Source organism: Meleagris gallopavo, chromosome 6 (assembly GCF_000146605.3).
Source record: "Meleagris gallopavo isolate NT-WF06-2002-E0010 breed Aviagen turkey brand Nicholas breeding stock chromosome 6, Turkey_5.1, whole genome shotgun sequence".
Taxonomy (NCBI): domain Eukaryota; kingdom Metazoa; phylum Chordata; class Aves; order Galliformes; family Phasianidae; genus Meleagris; species Meleagris gallopavo.
In genome coordinates, this window is record NC_015016.2 from 47,357,557 (window position 1) to 47,384,147 (window position 26,591).

Sequence of the window (26,591 nt, forward strand, 5' to 3'; positions counted from 1 at the left end):
TAGTGATCACAGAAACACAGAATGGCTTGGATTGGAAGGGACCCCAACGATCATCAAGTTCCAACCCCCCTCCCACAGACAGGGCCACCAAGCTCCAAATCTGGTACTAGGTCAGGTTCCCCAGGGCAGCCTGTTCCAGCACCTCACCACTCTCTCTGTGAAGAAATTCCCCCTGACATCCAATCTAAACCTTCCCTCCTTGAATTTAAAACCATTCTCCCTTGTTCTATCACTATTCACCCAAGTAAAAAGTTGATTCCCATCCTTTTTATAATACCTTTAAATACTGGAAGGCAGCAATGAGGTCTCCTCACAGCCTTCTCTTCTCCAGATTGAACAACCCCAGCTCCCTCAGTCTGTCTTCATAAGAGAAATACTCCAGCCCTCTGATCTACATGGCCCTCCTCTGGACCCATTCCAACAGCTCCACATCTTTCCTCAGACTTGGATGCAGTACTCCAGATGGGGCCTCACAAGGGCAGAGGAGAGAAGGACAATCACTTCCCTGTCCCTACTGGCCACCCCTCTTTCACTCCTCTTCTGATGGAGCCCAGGATACCACTGGCCATCCAAGCTGCAAAAGCACACTGCTGGTTCATGTTCAGTTTTTCATCCACCAGGACTCTCAGGTCCTTCTCCACAGGGCTACTCTCAAGGAGTTCTTCTCCTAGTCTACAGACATATACAAACATACATACATACATATATATATACACACACACACACACACATATATACTATATATCTAGGATTACTCCAAACCAAGTGCAAAACCTTGCACTTCACTCTGTTGAACCTCATTAGGTTCACACGGGCCCACCTTTTAAGCTTGCTGAGGTCCCCCTGGCTGTCATCCCTTCCTTCTAACGTGCCAACCACATCACTCAGCTTGACATCATGGGCAAACTTGCTGAGGGTGCACTTGAGCTTGTCATTGATGTCACTGATGAAGATGTTGAAGAGTACTGCTCTCAAGACTGTCACGGAGTTAACTAGATCAATCTATGCCTGTGACAGGAGGGCAGTAGGCCCCTGCCCCCTCCTCCCTCCTGCTCTCCCCCGGCCCCACGAAATGTTCCCCAGGTCCTTCTTCCTCCCTTTCTTGCAAATGTGAATGATGTTTACTTTTTTCCAGTCCCTCGGGACTTCACCTGACAGCCACGACTTTTCAAATATGATGGAGTGTGGCTCAGCAACCACATCAGTCAGTTCCTTTAGGACTCTGGGATGCCCCAGACCCATAGATGTGTATACATTCAGTCTCACGCAGCAGTCTCAGACTTGCCCTGCCCTTACAGTGGCAGGGATGTACTCCCCCAGTTCCCACCTAGAAGCACAGTGATGCAAGCTTCAGGGACAAGAGAAATATAAGAATCCTGGCTGCCAGTGAAGATTGAGACAAAAAACTCATTTAGTACCCCAGCCTTCTCCGTATCTGTCACAGTTCCCCTGTCTCATTTACCTTAGGAGGTACATTCTCTTTGGCCTGCCTCTTCTGGCCAACGTAACTACAGAATCCCATCTTGTTTTTTTTAACATACTTCACCAAGTTCAGTTCCTTCTGCACCTTGGCTTTCCTAATCCCCACTCTCCAAATTTGGACAGCATCCCCATATTCTCCCCAGGTGATGTACCCTTGTTTCCTGACAGTGACATCCAATGACAGGACAAGGTGCAATGGGTACAAGCTGGAACATAAGAGGTTTCACATAAACACTAGAAAATCTTCTTCACGGTGAGGGTAAAAGAACACTGGAGCAGGCTGCCCACAGGTGCTGTGGGGTCTCCTTCTCTGGAGACATTCAAAACCCACCTGGATGCATTCCTAATCTTGGTGCTCCTGCTCTGGCAGGGGATTGGACAAAATGATCTTTCAAGGTCCCTTCCAATCCCTGACATTCTGTGATTCTGTGATTCCACAGCTGTTACAATCTCTTCCTTTCCCCTCAGTCTGACCAGCAGGTGCTTGTCAAGTCATGTTGGTTTCCTGCCTCCCCTGCCTTCTTATTCTGAGGGACAGAGAGCTCTTGTGCTCCCAGAAAGGCATCCTTGAAGAGTAGCCATCTTTCTTCCACTCCTTTGTCTCTTAGGATAGCTTCCCAGGAGATCTCATCCAACAATTCCTTAAACAGTGATGCAGGTGTCTTGCCTGGGTTAGGTACACTTTGAGATTACATCTCAGAAGATCACTCAAGCAGAGACATACGCAGGATAGATAAAGCATATCATATAAGCAAAAGGAGTACTGGCAGAAAACATGTTAATACTTTAGTAAGCCACAGAAGGAATTTACTTGAAAGGGAAAAAATAACCTTCTATGGAGCTAACTAGAAGATATCTGGAAAATATCTTTTCTTCATCAATCATTATTTTATTAAAATGGAAACAATTCAAGCTAGATGAAATTTTTGACAGATTGAGTTTCTGTCTCTCCTCTGGCTAATTCCAGGGGGACTGGCAGAAGCAGGGATGGCCCAAATCAAAAGCCTGACCTTTAACTGGGAAAGGACATTTCCCCAAAATTCCACTGCACACAAAAAAGCTTTCACTCCAATGCAAAATAAAACCAATTTGCAAAACCTTGAAAATCTCTGCGAATGCACCTGTTGCCTCTTTGGCTTTCAACAGCTTTTACTTTCAACTTGACTTTTCCAAAATAAACAGTTTGCAGAAGTACAGATATGAATCCCAACCAGTCTGTAGGGAACTAAAATAAATTTGAATCTAATGAGTGATCTAGAACATCTAAAGAAGTTCTAAAGCCAATGCGTTTAAAAGGCAGCATATTCCAAACATAGCAAGTGTTCCAATGGGTGAGTAAAGCTGTTTCTAATGACAGATGAGGACAACCTCAAATCACATAAATATATGGAAGACAGACTTTCTCCAGAAATAGAAATATTTATTACATCTTTTTCCATCCAAGGAGGCTTACTGACCCATCCCTTACAATCTTAATTTACGTACCACGCACACAGCTCAGGCTGGAATGCAGCAGCTACCTAACATGCTGCAACATCTTTCTGCTGGCTGCTGTTTGTTTTCTGTGAAGCTGCGCTACTCATTCCAGCACATGAGCCGTCAGTGTCATTTACACAGTGAAACAGGATTTCCTCCCTAAATCAGGAACCTGCCATTCTGCTCTGTTCTTTAAGCTGGTTTATTACAGCTGGAAGAAAGTCTGTTTTTCCAAACAGCCTTACTGTCACTTAGATGTCTTCTCCATGATTTTTACTTGGTTCCACAGAGGTATAAACAGGTCTTGAAAACTGCTATTACCTCTGTAGATAGTTATCTGCACAAATGAGGCACTGGAGCCAAACCAGATTTGTTCTCTCAGCCCTTTTAGGTAATTAGTCTTAAAAGACCAGAGTGCTTGCCTTCCATATAAAGAACCAGAGAAATGGATTAACAGATTTTAAAGGCTAGCGAAGCCTAATCCTTCACAAAACACGCATTTCATAGTCTTCCCCATCTTGAGGAAACAGATGCAGTTCAGCTTCTGAACAAGTAGCTATGGACAGTCTCAATAAAAACATGGTATTTGCTACAGGAGCCTGATGGAGAAGACATCTGCTGTGTTGAGAAAACAGAGTGAGGCATTCAAGTCAACTATGATATGCAATAAATATATTCATAAAACTAAAGAATATATTTAAAAATAATAGCCAACAGAACAGTCTTTGATTGCATTTTGCGTCTTAGGCCATAGCAGCCATCCTGCTCTTTGACACAGGACTATTCCCAGCCACAGATGAGACCAGCTGGGACTCTCCAAGTCCTGGAATCCAGAATGCCAGAATCTACTATCTCTGCACACCTCTCCCCAGTGCAGCACAAACCACCCATGCAAGGAAGTTCTTCCCATTCTCCAGTCTGAGCCTGCCAAACCGCACTGTGTGACTTGCCCTTCATGTCATCTGCCACAAGCAAGAAGAGTCTGGTTACATCATCCCACAATACTTACAATGAATTGTGGTGGGTTTACATACAAACGTATGCTAATGAAAGAGGACAAGCCCTAAAGAGATCCATCTGTAAAATGAAATCGAGCCTTAATAAGATTCCTTTGATAAATGAAAACATGCCCTTTTCTACTCAAAATAAATGCATTCTACGAGCTTGTCTTTATTCCAGTGCAGCATACAACCTCAGTGTTCAGCTCACACCTCCAAGGACAATTTTCACTCTAGTAAAAGTATTTTAAAAAACACAAAACACTAGAATCATAAGCTCATCACCCACCCAAATCATCTCTAAGTTTTTTATTAGGGCTTTATTATTTTCCACTTTGATGCCCTTTGCTCCTCTCTTCCCCACTACCAGCAGCACAGGGAAGGATTTCAGCTCACCCAGCAGCACAGTTTCCACTTGCAGCAGCTCCAGCAAGAAACAACAGGAAATAACGAGGCAAACCCAGCCGTATCTGGTCAGAACAGCAGTTTCCAACTTATACATGTATCTGCTTGGTTTGACCACTTTGGATAAGAGACATATATTAGGTTGTCACCTGGTCATGCTGTTTGCTATTTCTCAGAGTACACTGGCCCCCATTTGAGGTGGCCGGTTTAATTTTAGGGAGAGAAGGAGTATCCCAAGAAACGCCACATTAGATCAGCATTAGTCATTCAGTATGCTGGCTCAGTATCTTCAAAGCCATGTGCAATCCTAATCAATTGGGTAAGCCTAGTGATTGAAATACAGCCCAGGTGAACTGGAAATTGGTGAAGCTTGTGGAGTTCCTGGATTCCTGAGCGTGACCTCAGCAAGCAGTTCTCTTGACGATAACATAATATGAGCTCAAATGCTCTAAACAGCACACATTTGACAGCTTGTGATATACAGGGATGGACAAAACTATGCCTTACAGTATATAGCGTTCTGTACAGCTTTTGGCTCAAACACACTACAAATAAATAAAAAAAAATGGTGAGAACAGCCAGAATAAGACAGTCCATCCAGCAGAGAACCCTAAACCCAATCATGTCTAAAACAGAGGCCTATAGAATAACAAGGACAGCACATCATGTTATTCTCCTGATATATTTCTCCAGCTTCCAGCATTCAAATTAGATGCTTCTCTACCATTTAAATTCCCAACTTCTACAACATTCTCAACAGCAAACTCCACAGATTAACCACAGGTTGCTTAAAAAACATTCCTCATTTTTTTCTTTCATTACCCCAAAGAGCTCGATATGGTTCGCAAACTTCATCACCTTGCTGCTCGTTTTTAGCAGATTTCCCCCATCATTTATGAGTAGCAGGAATACCGCTGGCCACAACTCAAACACTTGTGGAGGTTTCCCCACCAGGAAAACAGACTGTTTATATTTCCTTTTGCTGACTGCTTTTTAATTAGGTTGTAACACTTAGCCTCCACTCCTCTTAGCCTGGGCAACTTATTTTCTTTACGAATTTTTGGTGATAAATCCTAATGAAAGTTTTTTGAAGGTCAGGTAGGTGATCTCAACCAGACCACCCTATCCACGCATCCAGCAACACCTTAGAAGAGCTGCTGTATAGCTGACACACTGCACATAATGTCTTCCCATAAACATTCTGTTCACTTCAATCTACTGGAGTATCTCTGTGCCATTTAGCTACTTCTATTTATTTTATTCTTAGACCAATTTCAGTCAGACACAACTGTGTAAAAAAAGGCATTGTGAAAATTTTGCTAATCAAGTCGCTCAATTCCCAGCTGCAAACAGTAAGATTCACCTCTTATGCTCTTCCAAAAACAAACAAGCAAATAAAACAAACCTTTTTGCACACAATTAGCATAAACACAAAATACCTGAAAAAAGTCTGAGAGAGGTCTCCAGCATGAGATAAATGGCGCTGAAAAGATGAGCACATTCTTCAAGAGGACCAGCCCTCTACAATCAGAATCTATTCATGCTTTTGAGTTTTTACAGACAACTGTTTTCTTCAAACATACTCACTATGTTATGATTCTTAACAGCTGGAGTTCATACAGCTCTTTACCTAAAGAAAACCCATTCTGTGTGGACGTGATGGATTTTATGACATCCTGTTTACTTCAAACAGAACTTCAGAATGAGACTGAACAAAGTCAGCTTGAGAGCGCTTGCTCAACGTTTTGCTATACGATCACAGAAGCTGCATTTGAATATCCTCAGCTTTTTTGACAGTTGTGGCTTTTATATTGTCAGGATAAAATAAATAACAGCCATAAAAGTAAACAGTCTGATACTCCAGTCACAAGTACAGCTCTTACTGCAGTGATTACTGCACAGTGGCTGACAAGTTTTTATAATGTGCTTTTAATTGATTATTTGTCAATTGCAGGACAAACCCCCTTACTTACTTCCCCAGTACACACAGACAGGTTTCCAACTCTAAACACATTTTTCTCACCACTAAGACCTAATGAAAGGTCAAGAACCCAGACTAACCACAGACAAAGCCTGTAGTCTGCAACCTGAGACCTAACCTTGCTCCCAGCCAATCCCCCAAAACATTCCTGTGGACTTCAGTCGTGTCTGGCTAAGTCCATAACTTCATGGATTTGACTTTGGTTCAGTTTCTTCTCCAACTACAGTTACAGCATGCTGTACACTTTCATAAAGTGTGCACATCTACTATTTACTTTTTTTTTCTAAACGACCAGAATTTTTTCCCCTCTCTTTCCTGACCTGAAGCAAAGCAAGCATCTGCAAACAGTAATACCTCTGGAACACAATTAAATAACTTACATCAGCATTTCCCATTTCTAAAAATGTGCTAAAAAGCTGGAAAAAAAAAGGAAACAGAAATGGTGCATGTAGTTCACCTTTAGCCTGATTTATCCAGAAATTGAATAACTATGTCCTGGCAAAACAATAGGCGTTTTCCTAGGATCACCAGTCTCAAAGGACAGAACGTAAATTTTACCTCTGGTCTATTTGACTAGGTTTATTATCCCAGAAGAAAGTGAAATCAGACACCTCCAAGTTACTCACAAAAAGACAGGAGCAGAATTTAAAGAGTTAGGAAAAATACAAGCTCAGAAATTAAAGAGGGAAAAAAATCACATCCCAAAAGATATTTTTTAAAACGTTCTATGACACTTTTTCTAAACAAAAATGCTTTTCTCCATGCAGATTGCTTCTACCATGTCACAAACAGTATTTTATCATCTTTTAAAAATGACACGGTCCGTGTTAATATTTTATTTGGACAGAATTAACCTTCCCTGTCCCTCTCCACTATGCTATCACTGGTTTTGCCTATTGCAATTGCAAACTCTTTGAGAACAGGTCTTGCCCTGGCATGCACCCAGCCCAACACCCCAGTTCTGATTCTGTGTACACTTACTGCACCAGACATGATATCGTCATCAACATCCTAGTCTGGAATAAGATGTCTGCATTTGTACTTTGATTTCTGAATATATCTTACATAAAACAAATGGTGTACCAGCGTCTAAGAAAGAACAAAAAGAAAAAAGTTCACCTACTCACCTAGATAGCAGTAATTTGCCCTGAAGTTTCAGATCAGCAGCACAGTCCTCAGATTGACAATTCCTCTCAAAAACAGTCTGTGGAAAACAGAAAAGAACTGTTACAGCTTGAAAAGAATAAGATTGAAACACCCACAAAGAAGCAACATGTTTGGATGGACTCACAACCCACCAAAATCTGTGATATGGGAACATACGGTGTGAGTGCCAATGAAACTCAAGGGGAGCCAAATCTCATCTTTATCAGAACTGCCTCCCTTCTCTTCTAGATGAAAAAGAAGGTCCAAAGGAAAAGAAGGTATTTCTGGCACCCTGTTTTCTCTTTCCAAAACTTATGCACAAAAAAGAAAGAGTTACTGATGAAACTATCTTCTGTCCCAGAAAAGAAGAAAGGAAGTAATTCAGACATTCACTGGCCTACATTACAGATAAGATTTCTATGCTTTAAGATCATGTTATCTGTTGCAATTTTTTCTGCTAACCTGCAAGCAACAAAAAAATACAGTTACATACCAGCAATACTCTAGGATCTATCTACAGCAATTTGCCATGGTTAAGTAAGACAGCCATTAGTTAGTGAAATTAAAGAATGGGAACATGCTCCTAGCATTCAAGAAATGATGAAATCCATCCAAGAAATCATGTCAAGATCATGGTTATTTTCCCATGCTGCTAGGAACAGAGAGTGATATCTTGCTGAACATTTGAGCAGACCTCTTAGGCTGATGGATTCATTCTGTCCAATACGTAATGCTCTTCAGTTCAGCAAGTACTTAAGGGACAAATACCTCAAATGAGTATTGCCAACACTGTTCAGTTAGGAAACCTGGGACTCAATTGGTTTCTTCCTTTAGTATGAATATTCCTACCTACAGGCTTTGCCTTATCACCAAAGTAAATACATTTCAAACATAAATGCAAAGAGACAGGAAATTTATGCACGACACAGAGAATGGACAGACTCGTGGAGAAGAAGATGGAGGTAATATGTGTTTGACAATCTCTGCCTGACTAGATCAGCACTGGAGAAAGACTTTGAATCTTAGGTCTGGACAGCAATAAAGATTTTTTAGTCTTCATTCTCTCAGGAAGACTCCTGTGTAAGGATGCAGCTTGCTCCCCTTTTTCTGCATGGTTAGAGTTCTCCACATAGGTGTGAACAGGCAGTTAGTGTTGGACTGGAAGATATCCAACTACTCTGTAGGTTACACTAAATTGCAAACAGAACGAAGACAGCTGGGAAGGGCCAGTACATTTGGAGTGGTTCACTCTGTCCTTTAATTTTACTTTCCCATCTTTTACTTTCTCAGAACCTCAGATATGGAAATTAGTGATCACTGAAACACAAGGGCTGAACTTATTCTTCCTCCTTAATAAAGACTTTATTTGGGGTCAGAGAACAAGAATCCCAATAGCCTGGGGTCAGGAACTGGCTCAAAGTATCCCTCTCAAAACATGGCATGTTTCAAAGGTACAGTTTGAAAAGTCCTCAGAGCCAATCCTCAACAATTGTAGTACCTATATATAGGAAACACTTTTTGACCTTCAGAGGACAAAGAAAAATAAACTGTAAAAATATTCTTGCCTGACAGTTTCCCTATTTGCACTGCAGAAATCTTGGCAAACAGAACAGAGTGATCAGAGATATGATCTGCACTTTTAAAAGAACCAAGTACTGTAAATATATTTAAGTAACTACCTAACAATCTTGGAATTTTATTACTAAATCTATAGTTGTGCTTTTTCAGAAAGAATGAACAAACATCTCATTTTTCTAGAACCACTGAGCATGTATCTCTTCCAACACACCATGCACTGGACAGCAAGCTGCTCTGTAAAACATCAGGCATATCTTATGTCATAAAACTCAAGTTCCTATATAGCACTGTGATGATAGAAAGAAAGAAAGAAAGAAAGATGAGTCCACAGTTTTGTAAATGTGTAGCAGTGAATTCTCTGCTTCTATGGAAAATCTTGGACTCATTCTGGTTTGGGGAGACAGAGAGAAAAGATCTCCAGTCCATTCAGCTGCTAGGACCCGGCCAGGCACCTATTGCTTGTTCAGCCTCCATCAGAAGCTAATGATACCTCTGCAGTATTTCCCTGGTTTGAACAGATCTTGTCAAGCCCCTATTCCACCTCTTGTTTTCTGTGTGCCTGCTAGAGCCTCAGCCCAGTAGCTCCTCAGTCCTGTTTCCTCCACTTTGTTTCTCTGCTAACTTGAGCCTTTCCTTCCCCAGTCTGTTGTTTCTTCTGCCATTCCAGGTGACTAATTCCTGCCTGCTTAAATACTTCCTAAAGAATTAAGGGGTAAACACATTAAGTTATCATAATGTTTGCAAACAATGCTTATATATCTTGTTACTGTACTCTCAGTTGGTCTGTTTGTGCTGTGATCTCTTCAGAAAAGAAACCATACCTAACTCAACACTGCACACTGCTGGAGCAGGAATCTGGAGTTAGGATATGCATAAGCTCTACTACAACACAATCGCTATTTTTAGCTCTAAATAATTTTTAAAGTGGCTTTGGCTTTAAAATAACAATTTTAGGGATTTACTGAGGTCTTCACATATTCAAAATGCTGAAGAAGATAATCAACTTTCGTACATATTATTCAGAACTGGCAAGAGTAGAAGGAAATAAATCCATTCTGCAGTAGAAACACTTCATAATTTCTGTGGTTGCTGTTACCCAAGGTGAAGAGGAGCAGTGGTTTTAGAGAAGTTCAAACTCAAATGATTCTCACCGGATTCCACTTTAATTGTACCAAGTACCTCACAGATCATCAAAGATGGTCAGGAAGATTCTTTACATAAGATTCATGTTCAAGGAGATTTTTATGTTTGGTGAGAAGGTTGTGAAAAGCTCCCAGAAAAGCTCATATTCGTTGTCCTGAATGAGAAACACAGCTGCATCTCTTATGTGGATGTCGTCAAACTTCTGTCTGCCATTTCCAGGAGCCAAAAAGGTGTGTGTGTGCTCAGCAGGACAGGCTGTATAATATCAATGCTTCTGGGATATGACTTTACTGGTAAACATAGAGCTAAAGCTATTTGTGTGCACAGCAAGTCTGTCAGCCTTCCTGCAATCACAGCACAGCACACAGCAGATCCAGTGATTCTTCCCTGTATTCTCCCTTGCTGCCCAGAACCCAACAACTACAGGGAACTGCTCCATAGCAGTTTCAGCAAATCATCAGACATCCCAAAGAAACATGGTGTTCTGATATTCTGCCTGGCTGCTTTTCTGGGTAGAAGTCTGTTCATCATCAACGAATGTGGCAGATCTTTGCTAATCTTGAAAGATCAGTAGAGACAGATGGCTGCCCAAGTCCTCCAGAGGGTACTGCATTAAAACATACTTTTTATATGCAAATACAGACATATATACATAATAAATGGACAGTAAGGAGAGACCTAGAGCAAACTGACAGGAAAGAAGATGTGTGTAGACAGGCATTCAGAGCCTCACAACAGGTATCTTCATGTCCAGTCTGCCCCTTGAAGAGAGGTGGTGGATTAAATGCTACTTCTTGTGGTCCAGGGGCCAGGCCAAATCTACAGTCTTTAGCCCCACAAAATAATAGGATGAATCCATAGTCCTACATCCCAAACATCCTTAAGCACAAAGCTGCCAGGAAGATACCCTCCTTATTGCTGATGCTGGACTGATGAGGAATGACAATAGGAAAACAAATGAAAAGGAGCCCAATTTCAGCCCAGTGGTGAGAGCTCTGCTCAGAGGAACGTGACGTGGGGTTTCAAACCTGACTTGCTAAATTCCTTCAGATTCTTTAAATGGCTATCTAAACTTAAGTTTTTGGGAGCAGAGAAGAGAACAGGACACAGGAAAGTGAAAAAAAAAACTGTGTTTATGGTGCTTTGGCCCACAGAAAGTACTGGGAGTTGTCCAATAGGCAGAGAAAAAAGTATTTCAAGACATTCAACCCCCCAAAATTTAGGGAAGCATGTGAAAATTTCAAGTCTCAGTCAAAACATGCAATCAGACTCTGAGAGGCTGCCAGTATTGTATTCTGTAGGCGTTGCAGCCTTTCAGAGATGAGGGAAAGTGACTGGTGAAAAACACTTGATGAGAAGGGGGAGAAATGAGATTTTCAAAAGAAGTTTTGAAGGTATGACGATTTACAGTTTAGATAACAGAATTCACTCTAGATTAGGTCTTTAACTGCTTCATCACAAATCAGTCCACAAAAAGTTTGTAGTGCATCCCTTACAACGTGGCAGAATTGGCCTTCAGGAACTTGAGGATCAACCCCTTTAACTGCATGACCCGTGCCACATACTTCAGGATAACTCAGGTTATGTATAGGGATGACTTAACAACTAAATCACATCAGTAACATAAAAGCTCTGCTACCTAAGGGATGGAGAATGAGAGGGCTTGTTAGGTTAATAATTTTTTACATCCTAATGCAATGGCTATTAGCATGTTAAGTGATGAATTTACTTATTTAAGGAGCAGGTAGTGTGATTTGATTTTCAAAAGTACTGATCAGTAAGCAGATCTCTCTGCTTTCTCCAGGAACTACTTCCTATGTTACGGCTTTACAAATCTCTGACTTGGGATATGAATGTGCTTACACAGATACAGAAGCCTGACTTCAGAGCTTTATTTTGTCTTTCCATTTTCCAGCTGCCTGAAAAATAGAGCTATTATCTATGTATCTATTGACCTCAAATAAAAAAATAGTTACTGGTTCTTCTTAGACATCTTATGCTTTAGTATACTACTCGTGGAAATGATCCACTCAAATATCCTGCTAAGCCAAGTGCAAACAAGCTGATTTAAATTCTCAGTAGAAAAGTGATTAATACTCTGAAAAGCTCTCTAGGATTTCATCAGCAGTGCAGGCTAAAAAAAAATATGCCCAATGCCTGTAACGAGTGGCAAAAGAATCACAGGGCAAAGGCAGGAGTATGAGGGGAGCTGTAAGCATATAGAAGAATCCTACCACAAAACCAGAGTCGTGCTGGTACTGTGTGGGGCACTGGATGGAGGTGAGCATCTGTTTTCTCGGTGGGAAGGTGTGCTCTGATGAAGTGTATGCGGAGTTTCCTAGCTCACTTCTAATGCATTAGTATCAGAAAGCAGAAACTGACTGATAATAACCATTTTATTATATCAACAGGGATGCACAACACAAGTGGAACCTCTGCAGCTGAGGAAGGTGACAGGGAAATTCATCCACTCTGCAGAGCAGAGGACTCCAGGCCTAAGGCTCCCAACTTGTGACTGACGTTTGTAAAGCCATCTAAGGCCAGATACAATAATTTCTCCCCTATTCCAGCTGTATCCTGCTATTTACACCTTTCACTAAGTGTTGAAAACCGAGCTAGAGCACTAAGATAAAAAGGAGAGAGAACACTCAAGTGTTATTACTTGCAATTACTCCCAAATTGAATCAGCTGTTCAGAAAAGATCAGGCATGAAACCTGTTAGCTGTCAAACACAAGCATGTATTAATGAACCTATGTATTAGCTATTCCTCACAGCAGTGAGTGAATTTAATAATGCCATTTTTTGTTCTCGGATTCTCCTGGGGTGAAGAATTACAGTTGGTGGCAATAGAAATACATTCCCAGCCTTTTGGAGCTGTATTAGATTTCTAGTCTGACTCACTCATTTTTCAGGCTGAGGCAATTTTTTTCTTTTTCGAAATTATTAACAGTTCAAATCAGCCAAAAAGTGTTCTCATTTCACAGGATTTCAGACCTTATAAATCCATAGAACAATAGATGAGAAAGACTTATTGGGTTAATTGTTCCATCTCCCAATACCATTATAGGATGGACTTCTGTAGCACATTTCTCAATATATTTCCTGACTCATCCTAAATAATCTTCCATTTATTTTCAATGACTGCAGAATAATTCAATTATATCATCTCAGGAGGGTTTTTTAATGAGAACATTTTCTATTCCAAAGTCTCCTTATTTCCACTATCAAGTATGCTCCTATACTCTTAACATTTTAATATATGAATTAAAAATATTGCTGATGATGCAATGGAATAATTGAAAACATAAAATAAATAAAAATACAACAAAAAAGTGGTAACTGATGATAGCTTGAAAAAAAAAGTGTTTTAAAATGATCAGATAAGCAATTTTGTCTACTTTCAGCTCACTTACACTCCCAAGGATATGGGGGAGTCGTCTTCTATAATCCACCTGCCCTTCAGTGGTTTTGTTTTTATGAATGCTGCTCTAAACTGCCAGCAATTCTGTGGCACTGAGGTATTCTGAACTGAAAGAATTAATACTACTGTATTAACTGTTCTCCAGATGTTGGGTATTCCAAGTTCTACTGATCTGTCATCTAAGTGCTATGAATATGAAAAGAGCTAATGAAGACTAATCACCTTTGTGTCTTTTCAAGTATATTATGATGATTTTTTTTTTTAACAGTTCCACACATAAGTGGAAGATCTCCATCTCTTCCACTTACAATTCCCCATCCACAGAGTGGTATGGAAATGAAATGTATGCTGTTCCAGGGAACTGCAGAAATTACCCCATAGGAATTTCAGTTCATGTGATCATCCCTCACTTCCTTGTCTATGTATTTGGAGAATCTATAAGCTAAATCAGATAATTCTTGTGCTCAGATCTCAGACAAGATCACCTTGTAGTGTGACTCCCTCTGGCACATACAGCCAGCTTACATATGAAGGTGTCACACACACGTGCATGTGATATTGGCTGCTGTTCTTTAGGAAGCCCATGAGATCTAGGCTACGGCCCATGCATTACACTGTTTTGCCTGTACTTTCAAACAGCAATATAAACAAGTTGGACCATTACTGGCCAAGCCTGTCATTGCTCAAGAACAAGATTATAGAAACATGGGTACCATCAGAGATGTCAATTTCCACTAATTCTTACTTCAGCAAGTTTGGTAATTAACAATACTACATCAGAGGTACAAAAATACATCTGGACACCTGCTGTTCTCACTCAGTACTGAATTTCTTCCAGACTTATAAATCTTTCCTCATTATCACCATTCAACAAAAGAGAGCAGGCAAATGCAATACTCAGCTTAATCCAGTACATGCTTGGGGTGGGTCCTTCCCACCATCCTTCCCAGATGTCCTGGCACGAACAGCACCCAATCCCTGCCAGTTCAGAACTGATTCGAGACAAATTTGGTCAGAGCAAAAGACAGACACTAATAAAGGGAAGGCATAGGAAGGAGCAGGAATCAGCACTTTTAGCAAAACCACCTCAATTGATGGAAGAACAATGGTGATTAAGCAGTAAGGGTGGCACAGACTGCAAGAATAAAGACAAAAGAGAATTTGGAAGCCCAAGGAGGAAAGGGAGTTTAGTGCCAAAAAGCTTCATCTGGAGCACAGCAATTTGGCTGACCCCGCAGTCTCCTGAAGACCTCCTGTGTGCCCAGGTGTAAAACAGTCTCCGCTCTTTCCATTCACCCTGACAGATATGCTAAGCCACTGAGGCTTCAGTGTACCAGTAATTTAGACTGTCCTGGCCTCCAAGACAGGAAAATGCCCTTGAAGCACCCAAGCTCCTGAGCCATGCCTGGGAAGGTTTGTGGTAGCCGACATGGAAGCCATTCCAGCAGCCAAGCAGGACGGAGATGTCATTCCTGCATTGAGAAACACACCAGAAACAGCCCAGTTTGCTGGGAGAGATGAAGCCTGATCCAAGCACACGGGCATCTCTGCTTTGGAGAAGGTACCACTGACAAACCTGGACCACACCACATTTCAGTCTGTGTAGATCCATTGTTGCTTTGTGCTCAGAATGAGATGCTGGGAGTGGGGGGATGTCTTACAAATAAGAAAAAACAACATTTATGCAGCAAGTCAAAATTACTAAAGGAGTTCATAATTCAGCTTCACCAAAATCCTTCTAAATTTTCTCATACCTGTCAAGTACACTAATCTACGTGTAACTACTTCGTCAGCTTTAAGTTAGCTGCTCAAAGACAAATATTTCCAAAAATAGCACTTTGCTTTAAAAAGGTGAAGTTTATCCCAGCGACGAGCAGCTGCACAGACACCCAGAGATACTGCACTATACCCAGACTCTCACTGCAAGTCTGACATAGCTGGGAACAGAATGTCCTAAACATTTTCTCTTCTAACTTATAAGCAGTTTTATGACAGACCATTCCCGAAAGCCTGAAGACACTGACGCAATTAAACCTACTGCGAATATTTTCCTATAACAAAATGGTGCCTCCATCCACATAACAGCAGGTGATTTTATTACAGTATTCAAAACAGACCGAGTTCTAGCATACCACGTTTTAAACTCTAAGATACATTACTGGATACTAGAGAATAAATCCCCACTGTATTTGGCAGGAGAGCTCCCTCTTTCCTGGTTGACATGTATTTATACAGTGGGTATACAAAAATAAATGCTGTAGTACAAACCACTTACAATGAACTAAGCCAAACCAAGTTCTAAATACACATTAATTTCCCTGAAGTAGGAAGATTTATTATTTTTTTCCAGTGGACAGAGGTAGCAACTGCATTTGGGAAGCAATGAGAAAGCTAATGGAAAGTCATCCTCGGGGTGGGAAGTTTTATTAAAGTTCATTTCACACACACAAAGTAAAAGCTTTGTTTCTCCACCCATTCTTGACCCATCAGAGATTTTCAGTTTGAACAAAAGCTTCCTAGCCTCTTACAACTTGGAAAGCTGTCATCCTCTTCACATAATTGGTCTCCACCTAACAATTATACAAAAGTTGCCGAGCCATCTATCAATAGACCTGTACACATAACCCCAAGGATTTGTTTTTGCTACCACGGACTATTACACTAAGCTATAGCAACCACAGTTTCTGGTAAGCATATACAAGAACCAAGAAAATAAGTTAGTGAGGAAGCTGTTGTTGTATCCCAGGCCACAGAGTGCCTCAGGCCATTTTAACTACATTATTACTTCATTTTGTAGTGTTAGAGCCTCTTTGCTTACAAAACTGGACAATGAATAAAGCCTCACAACTGCATAATGTTTATTAGGAAATTTCCATTAAGATCCTTTTCCTCTCACCAACTAGGAGTTCCAATTGTTAATCGTATTTTGATTGCTTCGAGGCCAGTAGTTTTAGGAACAGAAGGAAACTCCCTTCAATGACCAGTCAATAATAAGCTCATTTTTACATACAAACTTTTCCTTTTTTTTTTTTTTGTTGTCTGTCTTACAGTTAAAGTTGCTCTCTTAAAATAAATGTGATCAATAAGTAAATGAATTTTGAATGAAAACTCCACATCAATGCACTCATTTACTGCAAGTACTTAACTCTGTTTTGCTCTTTTGTCCAAGACTAAACTTTTTTCTTACATACAAAGTAATACTGATTTAAAGAACGAATATCCAGCATAATCCTCTTTAGTGATTATGTCATCGGGAAAGGATACACCATCCCTCTGGTGCACGTCCATGAACTCTGTTTCCAGGCTGACTCCTTAATGCACTGGAAGCAAAGTGCCACAAAAAACTTTGTATGCTCGATATAATCTTTAACTCTCACATCAAGGGGCCACTTGGTAGCTTTCCTGCCTCCTTGCTTGCGAGCCACAAGGCTGTTCTCTCCTTGTGGGAAGCCATGCACACATACAGGGAACATCTGGGTCATAAAAAACAAACTGAGATTCCAGTGAAAGTGATCATTTTAGCTTTGACATCGCTTTAGTTCATATCTAGTTGATCATTTGCGTGACTGGCTTTTCAAATAGGTCAAACAGAGCTGAAGTAGGATCTTGACAAATGGAAGGCTCACCCTCTCTCCACAGCTCCCTTTCATTTCACCATCTGTGCACTGCTTCCATTCACAGAAATTAGCCACCCGAGATTATTAGCCAAGTGTCAACCTCTAACAGTACCTTTGGTACACTGAAGCAATAGCTAGAGCATTTTAGATTTCAGAACACCACTAATTACTGGATATACAGGGTCTAGAACCTCCAAAAAACACACTCCAGTAGCTACACAGAAAGACTTCAGTACTAGAAGTAAAACTGTACTTATCCATCTCTCCGCCCTTCTGAAATGCTGCTGTTTGCTAAAGCAAAAAGTGGTACCTCCACTTCTCTTGCTCAGTACTCATCTTAATGCCAACCAGACCCAGTATTTAGAGGGCACTGAAACACTGAAAACGGTGTCCACTAGACCTTTCAAGTTGGATTTCCAAACTGTAAGGTCTTACTAAAACCCCTGTTTTCATTGAAAACGTAAATCCTTTGTTATGTAAAGTTTTGTTCCTACTATTCCTCTTCCCCTTGAAAAACAATTTCTGCTTGCAAGATGAAAAAAAGTTCTAAAAGAGAACACTAAGTCTTGATTTTTCCATGAAATTGGTTTTTGAGGAGCCTGTCAGTGCCTCGAGGCTACTCAGTCAAGGCTTTCTCACCATGACTGCCACAATTAATCTGAAGTTCTGCCCACTTCCTTAGCTGAAAGTGCACTCAAAGGCACACCCCATGTCCAAGTCCTTTTCTTACTAAGCTCAGTGAACAACATCTGGAAAGCAAATGAAAAAGCACTGTTAAACTGGCTCTCTCTCACCCAAATTATACAAGAAAACAAGCCAGGGAAATTCCCAACATATTTTTGTTTCTGCTGTATAATCTCAGCATTTAGGTATTTTAATATTGATCAGAGAGTATGCCTGTAGGGTAAGATGTGGTCTTTGGAGTTTAAACTTTGTAGGAAAGCATCCAAGCAGTTTAGTTTATATAACATCCAAGTTTTCATCACACTGTTCTGATTCCAAAGTTCTTTAGAAATTCCCATTGTATGTTTGCAACAACGCAACATCTAGATATTTAAGAGCAACACCATCCTTCTTTATAAAAATAAGTAATTATAATATTTCATCTTCATTCATTCACTTATAAAACATTCTTAAATACTCTTTTCTCTGAGTAAAAGGGTTATAGCAAAAAAACAATTCCAAACACCTGCGCAAATGGCAAAGCAAACTTCTGCAAGCATTTTAGTTGCTCTTTGAGTAGTATTCAGGGATCTGTGGATTTCAGAACAACAAAATATACTTACAAGCAGCATCAGAAAGCAGTGCTACAGATAATGATGCTAGCATCACTTATCTGGTTAAAAAACAGACTTAATAATCCACTGTCTTTAACTCCAGACGGGCTTTTCGGTGTTTAAAGAAGAAATGGTTTCCATTTCACAAGCAATGCCAGCTTGTAACTCTGTTGCTTTGGAAATCAAACATGACTGGATGCAACTTCAAGACAGTTGATCTAACTTTTAAGTTGGATCTGCTTTGATCAAGGGACTGGACCTCCAAGGGTCCTTTTCAGCCTGAAGTGATTCTTCAAATCAATGCTGCAAGCCACAGAAGCCATACTTCCATTCAGAGCTTGTGGCCTCATGGCTGGATGCTCCAGTGTCAGTGCAGCAGGAAGTGGCACTGTCTTGCAGGTTCCTTCCTTGGCACCTACAATGACCAACCACACTCAAACTGGAGTCTTTCAAAAGATCACCAGCAGCCTTTTTTCTTAATGTTATTGCCTGCTTTCATTAACCCTAATGTTTAGTACCTTTGTAAGAACTATCTTGATGACCCTTGTAAAAAAACCTCTCAAAATCAGTATTTTCCAAAGATACTAGTGAGGCCGTGTCAAACAGATAGGCAGCCCAGCCACGTACACTTCATTTCCTTAGGGACCATACAGGATCCCTATTCTCTAAGTGACAAGTGCTTGAAAACCAAAGGAATTCTCTTGTTCTGAGCAAAAATAGTGAAGAAGGGGTTTCCTGAAAATGCAGGAATAAAATAGGATCCTATATATACAATGCTGAGCCTATACTTCACTTTCTCTCAAAAAGAAACATTCTACTTCAGCAAGGCATTTTCTATAATTACAACAGCAGAAGGGATTTCCCCTGCCACACTGCTGAATGCGAGAAGCCCTCAATAAATGAAGGCCGTGGGCCAGGCAAAGTTCTCTTCGTTTCACTCATCACTCTTCCCTCTAGCAGAGGTACAAGTCCCTGCATCCCCTCCTGAACTCAGTTCTGTCCCTCCAAGACTAAGCTTTAACCTGAAAGAAAAGCTGGATCAAGTCTGTCATGAGAACCTCCCTCAGAAAGGGAAGAGCTAGGAGGAGCAGGACTTTTCCTCCTTTCCCTCATTCAGTCTTTTTCTGTCCAGTACAAACACTTTGAAACTAGCAAGTGACCTTCTCTTTTGCTGCCCAACCCTGCCAGTCTTCTTTACTGCCTCTCAGAGACACTAATATCAGTGACAATAAGGATAATACCATGCACAAATAACTCTAAGCTTTGCAGACACTTTTTACATCCACTTCTGTTGCCAGTTCAAAATGAGTGAGCCACAAGGAAATAAAATAATCCAAACCTGACCTGATTCCTTTGTGCAATCTTCTGTCCTTTCTTCCAACGGAGAACGGGCTTCAGAGGAGGTAGCTCCTTGTCCTCTTTTCCTTTTTCTATTACATGTTCCCCAAGGCTGTATGAAGCTTCAAATACAATTGGAGATATGACATCTTTGACTCTCCTCTGTAAAAGGAAACAAACAGAGATACTACCGTTACATAAAGGCAGGCAGATATTTATACACCACAGTTACAAGCACAATTAAAGCATAATTTGTTTTCAACGCTGCAGACATGAAGCAGGCCTCTATATTCCCTTTGGTCTTCTTACTGCTGAACAGGAAAAAAACTTTTGTCACAGCAAAAGAAGTCAGATCAAAAAACAGTTAACAAGAAGTGAGTTATTCTTTTAGCACTCTTGGTTTCACTGAAGTCCTTGGCACATTTTCCACACCTGTAAACCAAATCTTTCTAATTAAAACCCAAATATTTTCCATTAGGACTGCAAAATTTGAAGCAAAGAGTGTATTTCCTCTGGGGTTTCTAAATTCTAGGCTTTGATTTGGGTCACTTCCAGTGTGTTCCACCCACTTAAAAAAAAAAAAAAAAGTCCAAACTCCATCTCGAGTGTTGCATTTTTTAAAATTATTATTATCAATTAAATGACTGAATGGGTAAAGTTACCAATGTGGCTGTAAAAGCAAGGCTACAGACATGCAGGGGCAAGGAAAGCCACCTTCCAGCACTGTTCCGAAAGCAAAACTCATAGCACCCACCACCCTAAGAGCAGTAACACTTAATTAAAAAAATAGAAAAACTTTATTTTATGCACTATATTGAAGGCTTAATGTCAGATGTACTAAATAGTGCTGCATTATTTGTTTGATAGGATGAATCTTTATTATTATTATTAATTGCCTTCTCTTGTTGCTTGAGCCCAAGCCACAAAACTCATACCATTTATTATCACAAGTGAAGCCTGAAGCCTGTCTTCTGTGAGAGGAAAAAATGCTCATTGTGTTCTTTTTAGTCTTGACTTCCAAAATCCAATTTACCAGAAAATAGAAGTGGCAGACATCCTACTTTTCCCAAGCAAACATCCCTCTTGAATTTTATCTACTTAAAAAAATGTGTGTGAATACAATGGAGAAGAAACTGAGAAGATAAGAAGATAACCAAAGACAACAGATCTTCAAATGGACCAGCACTCAACTAGACTTTGTATTGCACCAGGGGATGGGACATTCATTTTTTCAGCCCCTTCCACGATCCCACCCTGGGGCAGGAGTTGGAACACAGAGATAGCAATGCTAAAACTCACATAAGCTACTAGCTTTGCTCTCACAGAAAATCACATGCAATAACTTCAGTGAGAAATGTATCAGCATACAAGGAGATTGTATATACTCAAAAATAAGACCGCTAAAAGCATACCATGAGGCAGCAGTGAAACAACAAACCATCAGGCAGATCACCGCCTAATCCAACAGTTTGCACTCAACTATGCCTGCGAACAACAACTGAAAGTGTATGCAGTGGGTGGAATTAAAATCCACCTACAGTTTTTTTTCTGGCTCTGGTACTGCTTTATGGCAACAGTAAGCGCTTATGACTCCTAAGTGTTTTAATATGACCTTGGAGGGCTCAGTCCAATCCCCTTTGAAGTCAAAAGACAAGTTTCCCATTGACTTCAATGAACGCAGGAGCGTGCCCATACTGTTTGCTGGTGTCTCTTTCCTTTTCATTTTAGTGCTGAAATTGTGACTTCCAGCAGCTAGATTAATTACATGTGCGGATATTCCTTCACCACACTTGTCTTTAATTAAGGATGAAAGTATGAATGCTGCCCAGTTACTAATTGTGCCACATGTTCAGTTTCTTCTGCTCACAATCTTAAAACATGAAGACAGACGCAGACACTTCTGTCTCACAGGTACACCACAGACCGTCTGGGAAGCTAGTACAAAATGAGAACACTGAATATTTGCCCAAACACAATCTGGAGAAGCATTATTTTAAGCTGGAAATACATTCTTTTTCTTCCTCATCCAGCCTACCCAAATGTGCTACTTCCAGCAGTCAGATCAGGTGGTGCTGCCCGTGTATCACCTTCAGGTGTTTCTGATTTCTAAAAGGTAGAAGATGCAATGACAAACAGTTTCGAGATAAACTGAAAAATTCTTCTAATCAAGGGAAGTATTACTTGCTTTTTCTATTGAAAAAGCCCTACTTGAGTGGATTTGCCACGGGGTGTAATTTCTCCAAGCAGCTTTTACATATATTTACGCTTTTTCACTACGCTGAGAAAGTGTTGAAGGTTAATGACATTTCTGCATCATGAGGAAGTATCCCTGGCAAGTCACAGCACATGGACAGCACAGCTTTTTTTAGCAGCAAAGCTGCCTGGAGCACATCAAAACTAGAACGCTACTCAAGGAGTTCATATTATCAACAGAAGCAGCCATGTAACAACTGTTCAATGACTAACAGCAACAAATAACTAGATGTCACTGAAATGCTGCAAGTTTTTTCACTGTGCTTGAATTGGATCAGGGGCCTGAAGGTGGGTTTTCTGCAAGCCATCAGCTATGCCATGTAGCTTTCCTGTTCTCACAAAGCCATTTCTCTAGGGTGTTGTTATTTTCCTCTCTCAGCAAACTGTCCTCTCCAGTGTAACTTCCTGCAATGCAAACGGTCCTAGCCAGCCTTCCTTTGGAAGGCTCTATTCCTTCCTCTAGATGCTCTACCTTTCCCTCTGAGGTTGCATGACATCACCCTGAGGTGATGAAAAAGGTGTTTAGGTATGAACTGCTGTTTTTTTTTAATCAGGGTGCTTCCTCGCTATTACCAAGTGAGGATGTGACCCTAAGAAAGGAACACTCAAGAGCCTCTACAAAAGCAGTAAGCTGCATACAGAAAATGCAAAAGACCCCGTGGTCCTGAGCACTCACCCTATCAAAGAGCAGGCTTGCCATCTCACCACCCCGAATAAATACACTTTTTTTTTTTTTAATTGCTATGCTAGAAGCTGGCCACAGCTTCTTCATTTTCTCTTCTGGCTTAGCAGGGGAGAAAAAAGCAACCAAGCAAACCAGCCGCTGCCAGATTTCTGACTGCATTTCTGTCTGGCTTTAGTAACAAGTCTGAAAAATCTGAAAAAGAATCACAGTGCAACTATCAGATGTCACAGTTTTGATCCTGAACAGCATTTCTGACTCCCTCCCTACAGCGGAGCATGATGACTGTAGGAAATTACTTTCTGCACATTTTGTGGGCACAGAATAAGACACGTAGTGACAACACAAACACAGGCACAGATTCCAGCCTCCTAAAGGCCATCTTCTCCAACCTTAACTTTGTGCTACCAAGAGCCCACACACATCAGAAAGTCAGGAAAATTTGGATGGAACAGGACGGGGCTTTGTTATGGGGGATCTGCTCTTCTCCTGGTGTGAGCAGCTGCCAGAGAAGACTGGATACTGTTTCAGCTTTCTTTAGGCTCAATGCCACAGTACAGTCAGGGGACTACGCACGAGCCCAGTAAATCATCACATCTAATCCCCTTTTCTCCTACAAGGTGAAAGTCTCCAGCAGGGGCTCTGGAGAGTGCCAAATTCCATTTTTAATTATGGCCAATGGGCTGAAGAACAAATTGAGATGTAAATAATCTTTACAAGCTACCGCAAGAGTCCTGCAGGATGAAAGGTTGAAACATGGCCCTTTTACAGCAGCAAAACATTAAGTGAGAATGAAGTCATTTTCAACAGTGTTGAATGAAAAAATACATGTAGTCAGTAGGATGGTTTCTGTGGTTGCCCTTGACTTATCCTGGTTTACGTTTTTTGAGAGCTTCACTTCTTATTCTTCTTGGGAAAGTTATGTCCTATCAGGCCTTTTTTCTACTCTGACATGATCTTGAGGACATCAACCCATGTAAAATTTCAGAGCTTTCAGTTAAATCGGTACAGCTTTTTCAGAATTCTGAGAATTAAGCTTTATTTAGCTTAGTGACTAAGAACAAATTTGAGAATGTGTCTTTTAAAATACTCAACTTGAACATTATACTCTAAACACATTCAAGTTTTAAACAAGCACTACTAGTAAACTGTAAGCATTTTTAAAGGCTTAAAACATACAAAATAAATTTGAAAAACCTAATTTAGTAGATAACATATTAATGCCATAAAGTATACAAAGCCATCATGCTAATGGCTGGGCTAGCATTAGCATGATGGCTAATAACACTTCAATCAAGTCACAGGTCACTAACACGTATGTCCTCAACTCAGTGCCAAGGGACAAACTGTTCCCTGCTCAGTGATTTTAAAAATGACTCAAACCCCCACCAGTCTTTGGAAGTAAAGGCCACTACTTTCACAATTTATCATATGAAATATCAGCTGTAGATCTTAATAACTATACACAATGGGTCATGAATCAGTCAAGATTATAGTGCGTGACTTCCAAATGAATTACTTTCTCCTATTATCTCAGCCTCCCTCTCTAAGTTGTGAGTCATATAGGAGACAAGACTTTGGAGCTGTGCAATACAATAAAAATAGTAGACAAACAGGCTTTAAACTGGAAGACAGGCTTCCATTCATTCCAGACAAATGAATGCATAAGTCTCATTCTTGTACCTGAAAATGAATGAGGAGTAACTTGCTCATCCTGTTCCTCGCAATCTAAACTATGACCAAGTTTAGACCCCTCAGGTTACCAATTTCTAGTGCATGAGCCAAGTTTCTATTCTCAACCTGTTACTAATCCTGTGCATCACAAAACCCACCTCTGTTCTCAGGAGAGCCTTCCCGCATTTACTTTGATAAAGACATTCTAGGACTTGAAATAATTTGTTTCAGATTGGTGTAATTTTAGCATTTATACCTCCCCATTGCAAAGCCAGACAGAAAATGGTCATGTGAAAGTAATCTTGAAGAGATCTAGTTTCCACTCTGTGCACAACATGCACACATAGACTATATTTTAGACATTACTGTAGTTAAAGGATGAAAATCACAACTGCCAAGTCTGTTTCAGAGATGAGACAGAACTAGAAGATTACTTGGTTGGTAAAAGCTCATTTACAACATCACTGGTGAAATTTTGTGAAATTAATAGCATATGAAGACAATTAGAGGCCTAACGCTTCAATAATCCATGCTTCTGTCTTCTTTTAAGATCTTGTGACAGCTATAACTCAAAAAGTAGGCAGACTGTCTTTGTTGCTAAACTTCAAACATTACAAGGCTTCTGAAGAATCCCAAAATTCAGAGCAGCAAAAAGGAGCAAAGGACTTGCAGGGCGTCACACACTTGAGCATTATTTACTGCTGGAAAGAATGGGAATCCTCCTTCTGTCCTCTTCCCAGCTGTGTTAGTCTAGCACACAATTGTTTCAATCAGGCCAGCAACCCTTCTCAAACCCTGATAATGGGAAAAATGTAAGGGAGGAAAAAGCAAATCTTGAAGGGATCTGATGCTAAACAAACATCAGGCGTCAAGCAGCCTGCATGCATGGAAAGGACACCTTGAGATGGCAGGGGCTGAGCTGCAAGTCCAAACCCCAGCTGGATACAGGCTCACTCTGAGTTAAAGTGTGTCTCTGCACATCTGGCTTCCTGCTATCAGCCAGGGATGATAAAGGTATTAATGATGTCAGCATGAGAGAGACTGAGATCAGTGCTGCAAACATTCCATGTCAAAGGTTACAGAGACTTAACAATAATATATTGCTGATAATCCTTTCAGGTAATCAGTAGGAAGAGTACTCATATGTGACCCGAATACAATATAATGTATTACTGAGCCCTGGCTTCGATTTTCCAGTTCAATACTAAAACACATTATGACCATATAGATTCAAATAGCTTCGTTTTCCCATGTCTCATTTATAAAGTTGAATGTTGCTGCTTTTATTGGGTCTAACACTTCCAGGATGGGTTTTTGTATGTTTGTTTGTTTAAATATCCATTTCTATCTCTAAGGATCACTTTCTTATTGATTGATTGATTGAAGATTGAAAGAGAGTAAACTAGAAAATATAGAAATGGCTGTACCAGGCAAAAAGCTAGACGTCTGTAACATATGCCTGGCTATCTGGCATACTAACAATTGGAAAAAACGTCTGAGAACTGATGAGCTCACTGCTCATCTAAGCTGAGGTATTCAGTTCACAAAAAGAATACAAGAAAGAATAACAGGTGTAACAATTAAAGCATTTGTGTTACGCTTTCTGAAAATATTGATACCCTCGTATTCGGTAGGGAATTATACCCCGAACTGCGACAATAATTAAACCCACACTCCTCTTGCACATATGTAACCCTACCAGTCACTTGTCTTTTCCACTGGATTTACTACATTTCATATTCTGCTGATACAATATTTTATCTAAACCTAGCTTAGATAAAATATTGATTAGTTAGAGATTTCCTCTAACACTGTCTTAAAATACATCAGTTCCACAGTCTGAGTTAATCCACCTACCTGTTTCTCTTTATGCAAGATATCCCTCCAACACTGATGGATGCACAAGCTAAGCATGGAGATCTCTGTATGAAGCTCCCTTGTTACCTCACTCTCCAGGTGGATTTTTTTTCCTAGATTTTTTTTAAAGAAAAGGAAGAAGCACCTCTACTAAATCACTGCCTCTTAGGAATCATCAAAAGGCTCCTCCCAAATCTCTGTAAAAGACTTCAGAGACTTCAGAGCTGTAGGAAGAGCTAGGATACAAGACACATTCCTCCAC

The 26,591-nt window shown here is 40.4% G+C and overlaps 1 protein-coding gene across 1 annotated transcript in view; it reads right to left on the reverse strand.

The window, feature by feature from the left end:
• The window catches only part of ITGA9 (integrin subunit alpha 9), a 207,864-nt gene that overhangs the window by 91,786 nt on the left and 89,487 nt on the right, over positions 1 to 26,591 (reverse strand). The window contains exons 15-16 of the mRNA XM_019616789.2: positions 19,870 to 20,025; positions 7,470 to 7,546 (exon numbers count right to left, since the gene is read on the reverse strand). Of these exons, the coding sequence (XP_019472334.2) occupies positions 7,470 to 7,546; positions 19,870 to 20,025 (233 nt within the window). The remainder of the gene's footprint in view (positions 1 to 7,469; positions 7,547 to 19,869; positions 20,026 to 26,591) is intronic.